This window comes from Pseudochaenichthys georgianus, chromosome 13 (assembly GCF_902827115.2).
Source record: "Pseudochaenichthys georgianus chromosome 13, fPseGeo1.2, whole genome shotgun sequence".
Classification (NCBI taxonomy): domain Eukaryota; kingdom Metazoa; phylum Chordata; class Actinopteri; order Perciformes; family Channichthyidae; genus Pseudochaenichthys; species Pseudochaenichthys georgianus.
In genome coordinates, this window is record NC_047515.1 from 2,923,775 (window position 1) to 2,932,029 (window position 8,255).

General features: G+C 48.4%; 1 protein-coding gene across 1 annotated transcript; it reads right to left on the minus strand.

Moving 5' to 3' along the window:
* Positions 1–3,463: 3,463 nt before the first annotated feature.
* LOC117457523 (RNA-binding protein Nova-1-like) lies at positions 3,464–4,869 on the minus strand. The gene has a single exon (XM_034097665.1). The coding sequence runs from the start codon at positions 4,867–4,869 to the stop codon at positions 3,832–3,834; it is 1,038 nt and encodes a 345-aa protein (XP_033953556.1). The 3' UTR covers positions 3,464–3,831.
* Positions 4,870–8,255: the final 3,386 nt, after the last annotated feature.

The window sequence follows — 8,255 nt, forward strand, 5'->3', positions numbered from 1 at the left end:
AAATAAATCCGTCCAGTAATAATCAACTTAAATGGCACCTATATCAGGAATAGCAGTGCCGTTGTTCCACTGTAAGCGCACTGTGCTGCATCCAGGGCCATTTAGCCATGACGCAAATTGGACAACTATAAACCCGCTCTAGTTATGGTAAAGGAGCCCACCCTTTTTCTGTCCAGGCCGATTCATCCGATTAAAGAAAACATCTTGAAATCAGCATTAACGGTCAAAATATTATTTTAAATGAATTGAATATTTGTTCAGTCTTTTAAATGTCTGAAACTTGAGAATATGCCGGTCCAAATTCCTTTTTCAGTCTGACCAATAATCTGAAACCCAAACATATTCAGTTTCAATGATTCGACAAATATAAAAGCAGCCAATCCTCACATTACGAAAGCTGTGATCGGTAACTTTTACTCGATAAACAAGTCGAGCATGATTTACCCGCTCAGAGATGGAGCAACGTGCACTGAATAAACTGAAGAATAGCTTATTAACTGCATGCAGCACAGTCCAGCTCTACAGTGGAACACAAGCACACGAGTACTACCCCTATCTGCATATGGTCTCATGAGGTGCCACTAAGCAACCCAACAGAGATCCAGTCAGACCCCATCGACGACAGAACATTCCCTCACGATATGTGTATGTTTGTGCAGCGAGTGTTTCCAAATGAACAAAGTATTATAAACTTAAACGCACTGATCCAACAGCTAAGCGTGTCTGTTCACTGTGCCCTGCCAGCCTCAACTAGGACCTCCTCTGCAGGTGTGGTGGTGCGTTAGATCAGGGCATCTCCGGCCCCCCCGGCCCCCCGAGGAGGCAAACGGGGGGATACTCATTCTGTGGTGTTTGTCAGGGCAAGCAGCAGACATGCATTGATCGTAACACCAGACATAGTCACCCATGGAGCGATGTAGTAGGAGGAGAGGGGGGTGTCAGGATGGGAGTGCACTGGAGGGCGGGTGGGAGGGAGGGTGAGGACAGAGTGGATGGTGTTAGATGGGAGTAAAGAAGCCTCCTTACCAAGCGGTGGATAAACCCTCACTGGCGCTCCAACAGAGAGTGACACGTTCGGTCGCACAGCGGAGCATTATGGGTCGGATTGGTTTCAATAGAATCATGTGTGTGTATTAGCTGAGAGGAGTCGCTCCCCTCACCGGCTGTTCAATAGATCAAATGCACCCCCTCCTCACTTTTTGGCATTGTTACATTCCGTCACACCCCTACTGGACTTAGACTGGCCCATTGGGTGTTCAGCACATTATCAATTTTTATGAAAAAGACAGCGATAGAAAAGTGGATTTATAATTTGTTCCAGTCTCTTTAATCTGCTGCTGGACACCGAGCACTCCCCCAACGTCCCACCCTCGGATTACAAAACCATCGTCCAGGACAACGGGTGGGTCGACTCTAATTGATCTCAAACTCGTGACCTCAATTGATTGATCCTCTTCATCAGCCTAGTCTCTTTCTCCTCCTTCAGTATTCAGATACATTTCTGGTGAAGTTCTTCATATGCATTCTACATATATTTCATATATGTGTGTTTTTTTCCCCTGCCATACAAAAACCATCCAATCGCGATGCCGTCTACAGCACACATCCCTGACCTCATAGGCGGAGAGAACCGATCCCTCGCTTCACAGTGCATTAAGACAAAAATTCAGTGTACTCCGATTGTAAAAAAAAAGAAATATATAACACAACACAAACCAAAAGAACCAAGAAAAGAAACAACAGCATCTTCAGCAGCCTTCTGGGTCTACAGTGGGCAGTTGCCACGGGAAACCTGCAGTTTACCAGAGACAGAAACAACTCCCTGGACGTGTTGGAAATCATGTCTGCCCTTCATCGGCAGTCGGACGGTCGCTTGATAAGAGATCAGTGAGGCTATGTATCTCTTTACTGACGGGCATGCTGTCTTAACATCGCACATCTGGGAGTGAGACGAGCAGAAGCTGCAGTGGACCCCGGACGAACAGTCCCCATGTTTCAGTGTTTCCTTTTCTCACTGTCTCAGCAGTACGTTGTTAGTCTTAAGTGCTCTTGCTTGGACTGGGTTTGGGTTTGGAAGACCACAGGCTGAGCAGTAGCAGCTCATCTGAGAACCCAATTATTCATTTTGGTTACAATTTTAAATTTTAGGCAAATTTGAACTGGGCGTTTTACTACAGATTTAGAGCATTGGGGATATGTTGGGGCATGGGGAGGATGGCCAAGCATGGCGACGAGGCGTTTGAGGTATCGCTGCGTAGATCTGCACTGCAGCCTGTGGTGTGGTCACAGATATGTACTAATCTAGAGGTCTCACTGCAGTCTGCATCATAGATATGGTGGGTTCCCTTTTCTAGCACCACATGTGGCATTAGCGTGTTGTTTCAGTGTGTACGCGTGCATGTGTGTGCGCATTCCCTGTTCTGCTCTGAGACTGGATATATAAGGTAACCCTTCACTGTAATGATATTAATGCCTGGGGCGGCTCTCTTACTGGACTTAAATAAGACATATATTACACTTTGTGACATTACTATTCATATTCAATTCATTTAAATTAAAACAAAAAATAGTCTCATTTACATTCATGTCAACCTGAATTCACAGATAAAAAAACAAAACAACTGAGCTTTTTATGGGTGAACTCATCAATAAATAATGATGATGGTGAGGATTCGTATAATCGTGACAATATCAGATAACATCAGAATCCTTACAGCAGACTGCAAATTAAGACGCCATAGATCCTGTGTGTGTGCCGCAGCTTGCACGGTATCACTCTCGTCGGTTTCGCACTACGTGAGGTCATCAACGTGCGCCTCGGCATTCTATCTCAAACACTAGAGCTGCGTATGGGGGGGGGTGCTGCGTGCCGTGACACCCCTGCAGCGCTGCACTGCTCGTAGGATACATCACAGGGTATACAGAGGGTGGTGTGCAAACGAAGAAACGCCCAGCTCATTCTCTCCGCCCCTCACCCCTTCCCGAGTTCACCTCACCCTTCCTTCATCTCCCAGAAAGAGGGGAGGAGGGGGGAGTTGAGATCATACGACGGGGGAGAGAATAAATGGGGTTACGGGGGGATTTGACGACGTTTCTTTTCTCGCACACCAGGCTTAAGTTTGCAGTCTTGCTCATTATAAAAACCCTTGTAAAAAGGGGGGGAGGGGTGAGGGGAAGGCAAGGCTGTGGGCAAGTAGTGAGAGAGGCTTCGGGGGGAGGCGGGGCGGAGGGGCAAATCAAAACTAGAAGAAAAACAAAAACCCTACAGGAGGGTGTGGGCTTCAGGGGGAGGGAGGGGTTAGGGTTACTTCCATAAGGGATTTTGGGTTGTACCCTGTAAACGCACACCCTCCCCCCTGTGTGCCCATGCCCTTCCCTTCCTCCCCCTACTTCCTGTCACCTCTCAGGCAGTCGGCCTGTCTACATGGCATTCAGCTCTGTCCACACAATACACAAACGAACAAACAGACAGCTTAATTTACTAATCAAAACAATAAAACGAAACAATAAAAAATCCGAAAGGTCAAGACGTTAAGTAATAAAACCTTATTTACACATTTAGTTACACATTTTTTTCTTGGTTTTTCAGCGTGATAACTCGCTCCATTGCCTCCTCGTCTTCTCAGCACATTTTTGCTTTGCGTCAACATTTCTTTTTTTTTATAGAGAATACTGAAAACACGCAGAAGAAAACGGCGCAGACGATTCTTTCTGACATTCTTGCTCTCCTCTCCTTTTTCCATTCTCACTTTCAATTTTTGATACTCCTCCCCCAAGCCCCCACTCTTTTTTTCCCCTCTTTTCCTCCTCGTTTCTCATTGGCTGTCAGGTTTAGCCCACCTTCTGTGGGTTGGTGGCACGTACCCCCTGCTCGTAGGTGATTCGCTGGCTGATCAGGTACTGTGCAGCCTGCGTGGCGGCCTGAGACCCCGTGATGGTCACCTTCCTGTTCCGAGTTCCAGGGATGAACTCGCCTTTCTTGGAGATCTGGATCCTGGCGCCGGTCAGCTCCTGGTACTCCACTAGCGTCTTCCCTCCTTTCCCCAAGATGGCTCCCACCAGGTTTTCTGGCACGGCAATCTCCACCACTTCCTTTGCTCCTTCTCCCAGCTTCTCCTGGGCCAGTAGAGATGACCCCAACAGGGGCGACGCGGCGCTCAAGTAGCCGTTGGTGGCTCCTGCGGCAGCCAAGGATCCCAGAGAGAAGCCCCCGAGACTCGCTGCTTGGTGAACGCTGGTGGATGCATCACTGGCATAGGATGCTAACAAATTAGCTGCGGCGGCTGCTGCTGGGTTAGCATTAGCTGCTACCGCTGCTAACACTCCTGAGGCTGCCGCGGGATTCAGACCCAAGCCCAGGGAGTTGGTGTTGTAGCCGTAGCTGGCCAGGGTGTTGAGGGCGGAGGTGATGGCCAGCAGGTCGTTGCCTGAGAAGCTGGACATGGTGGTGGGGAAGGCCCCGACCCCGGCCAAGCTAGCCTGGCCGAGCAGAGAAGAAGCGGCGGATGCTGCAGCGGCGGCCGCGGACGGCATCACCTCGGTGGAGTTGGCGTACGGGGAGCCGGTGGGGTTGGAGTTGGCGACGGGGCCTGTGATGTTGGAGTAGGAGATGTTGAGGCAGGAGGAGCTCTGTGGGTCCTCCTGGATCTTCTGGACGATGATCTCCACGGCTTTGCGGTTCTGCTCGGGCTCCCCGCTGATGGTGACCACCCGTTCCTGCAGGTTGATACCCTCGGGTTTCTGGGATAGCTGGACCCACGCCCCGGACTGCTCCATCACCGCCTTCACTGTCGCTCCACCTTTACCGATGATCAGCCCCGCCGTGCTGTTAGGGACGATCAGCTTGGCCTGGGAGGGAGAAGGAAACATGGTGGTTATTGCTTGAAGGCTATTGATCAGCATATTACATCGACTAAATCAAGGAAAGTTAGTGTAATGAGAACATGATTTTAAATGAGTCTTTGTGTGTGTGTGTGTGTGTGTGTGTGTGTGTGTGTGTGTGTGTGTGTGTGTGTGTGTGTGTGTGTCAGCAATGTAATGATGTCGTGAATGATAGATATATGCCGTAGACGCACATGACATTACAGAGTGAGCACGGCAGTGTGTCCGCCACCTGAACACATAACTAGCAAAGAGGTTTGTTTTGTTTGAACAGAGGAGAAAGAGAAGAAGAGCAAGTTGGTGAGAGAACAGGTGATGAAGAGGTAGAGAGAAGTACACAGAGTGGGAGGAAAGGATGGACAAGCAGGAGAGAGAGACAGAGAGAGAGAGAGGGATTCTAAAGAGCCTTGTGTGGCTCCCAGGGGTCAGTGTTACCATGGAAACACAGCTCCAGCATTCAAAGGGTAGTGAAAGGGAGAGAGGCAATGACACACACACACACACACACACACACACACACACACACACACACACACACACACACACACACACACACACACACACACACACACACACACACACGCTCCATGTCCTAATACAGTGCAGTATATTCATTTCACATATTTGCATGTACAAATTATGCATACTTCTTTCATACAGTACTTGTGTTCGTCCGTCAAGTTGTGCACTGTATATATATAACATTGCTGTGTTGGGCAATGGATGGATATGAAGCACCCGTTTCTCTTTTATTTATCACTGACTAATATTTCCATTTCTACAATTAATCCCTAGAAAATATCGTCTAAAAATGGGAGTGGGAAAGAAACACCCGCTGTTAGACTTTGCAGACAGTTAGATGCCCGAGAAGCAAGCTAACACACTACAGGAAAGTGAAAGTTCAGAAAAGCATAATAGGTCCTCTTTAAGTTGAAAAACTGAAATATTTTTCAAATGAGCTTAACTCCAATAAACTGCAGTTTTGCCCAAAAGCAGCCACATGAAAGCCCATGCATCAGACACGGTAGTATGCAGGACAGGTGTGATGTGGAGTGTTCCTGTTGCTAAGCAGTGAGTGCCCGTCGCTGTGCTGCAGCACCAGCTCCTGCACATTCAGAGCTTCACTCTGCTGAATGGAGTGAGACCAGAGGAAAGTGTGAGACTGTCGAGAGCAACAAAACTTCTGCTGCAACTTATGTTGTTCTGCTCTTCAGGGCAAACGAAATGACGCAAAGTCGTTTCTCACAAACAAGGACACCTGTAGAAGTCATTGACTTCCATTAGCCGCCTCGCACATGAATGTGTGTGCGCTGCAGCATTGATCCCACTCTCTGAGACTCACACTGCATGTCTGTCTGAACATCCAATACGCATACTGAGCAGAAAGGGAGAGTATGGGCTGGAGTAGCGGGAGGAGAGAGAGATAAAAGGACATGGCCTTGATGAAGAAAAGAGGAGGAAAGAATAAAAGGGAGGGGGAGCCGGGTGATTGTGAGAAAAGTGGACGAGATGCACAGTTTATGTGTTGTTGTTACATGCAGAGTGAAATAAAGCGAGAGGAAAGGGAATCAAAGAAACATCCACACAGAGAGGGATCAATTCGTACAATAGAACGTGAAGGCCATTCCAATCAAGCCGCCTCCCCCGCCTCCCCCCTCCCTCCCTCTATCTGTTTGCTGCAGTTTGAAGCAGAACCACCTCTGCGCAGCGATGCAGCGGTTTGCCACGCCGCATGCCACGGCTCCACCTCTGCACCGCGGCTTTCCACCAGAAGCATTTACATAGAAATTGAAAATGAATAAGAGGCGTGCAGGAGGGAGCGGATAGTGGAGCGGCTTCAACCCTGCAGACGGCGTAAACAACTCCCCTCTCTGACTGCAACATTAGAGAATGATCTCTCCCCTGTGAGTGCGAGGCGTCGCTGCGTCGCTCTCTGGGATTAACAGGTGCACTGTTTACTTCGCCCTTTTCTTCATTCATCTTTGCTCTCTGGCAGTTTGTACCTCAGTGCTTTCTATTGATTAGTGGTGTTACTGTGAGTCTGTTTACGTGCTGCTGCTATCAGACACGCTGCCGTCCTGTGTAGATTAGTGAGAGGAACAAAGTGCTTGCAAAGTGTGAACACTGCTGGGGCTGAGACACTCCAGTTGCCTTTCAGAATGCACAAAATGGGAAATGAAAAGTGACACGGAAAAGAATCCCACGGAAATTCAAACCGATGTGCACTGCATTACTGACCCCAGATTAAGAAACCCTAACACTGGTTCCCAGAGGCGGATTTAGGATTGTAGGAGATCCGGGGCTTAGCCCAGGAGTTGTTGGGGGGGGGGGGGGGGGGTGCAGGGTTAAAGTACTATATTTTTTTTTTAACAAGTGGGGGGTGGACCAAACATCCTTTAGGGGGGTCGTCACCTCCTCTAGGGGGGTCCGGGGGCATGCTTCCCCGGGAAGATTTTTTTTTCTTAAATATTGAAGTTAAAAGCATCAATCTGGTGCACTTTGAGAGCAACATTAACCCTACCTTAATAATACCTTAAAGGGGACATATCATGCTATATTTGAACAATATATTGTAGGGCCATACCTATATAAAGTATATAAATAGTTTTTCTTTCAAAATACCAAACAGATCCTGCATTTTAGCCATGCCTCATTTTGCTCTATTTGCTCTTTCCAGCGCTGTTTTTGCAGGGGGCTGATTCTGTGAGCTGCACCACGCCCCCCTGCAGGAGAGGGGAGCGTGCTTTGAGATCAGCTGCTGGGCTGCAGCGGGGAGAAGAGGGGGAGAAAAAGAGATCTCCCTCCTCCGTGTTTTATTCTTATATTATTATTATATAGAGTCGTTATTCATTTGTTTTAAAGCTCAATAAATAACAAAGAAGACCTTTGCCGGCACTTTTCTAATTTTGTCCGGAAGATTTAAACTTTAACGGACATGTTGACCGGCGAAATAAAAATCTAACTGAAACTCTGCCGCACGGTCCCCTCGTTCCTTGGAAGAGCCGGAGAGGAGGGTGTCTGTCATCTACTGGTGGACTACCGGAGAGAATTACAGCGAGGGAGGGATTGCATTGAATTACAGCAGCGGGAGCAAACGCTTCCCTCGGGGAGGGAGAAAAAGAGCCAGAGCAGAGTATAAAGGGCAACCATGCGCGGGAAGTCTTCTTCGCTACTTTTGTGGCAGACTACAGCGCCACTTACAGGCCAGGCATATGTACTACAGCGTCTCCAGCGCAATGGCCGGCCGTGGCCCAACCCCACATTCCCCTGATAGGTGGAGAATTGACCAATAAGCAGAGCACCACTTCTGTGACGTAGAAAATAATTCAAGATCAGTCTGTATCAGATCCGTTGCAGCCCCGTTTTTAGAGATT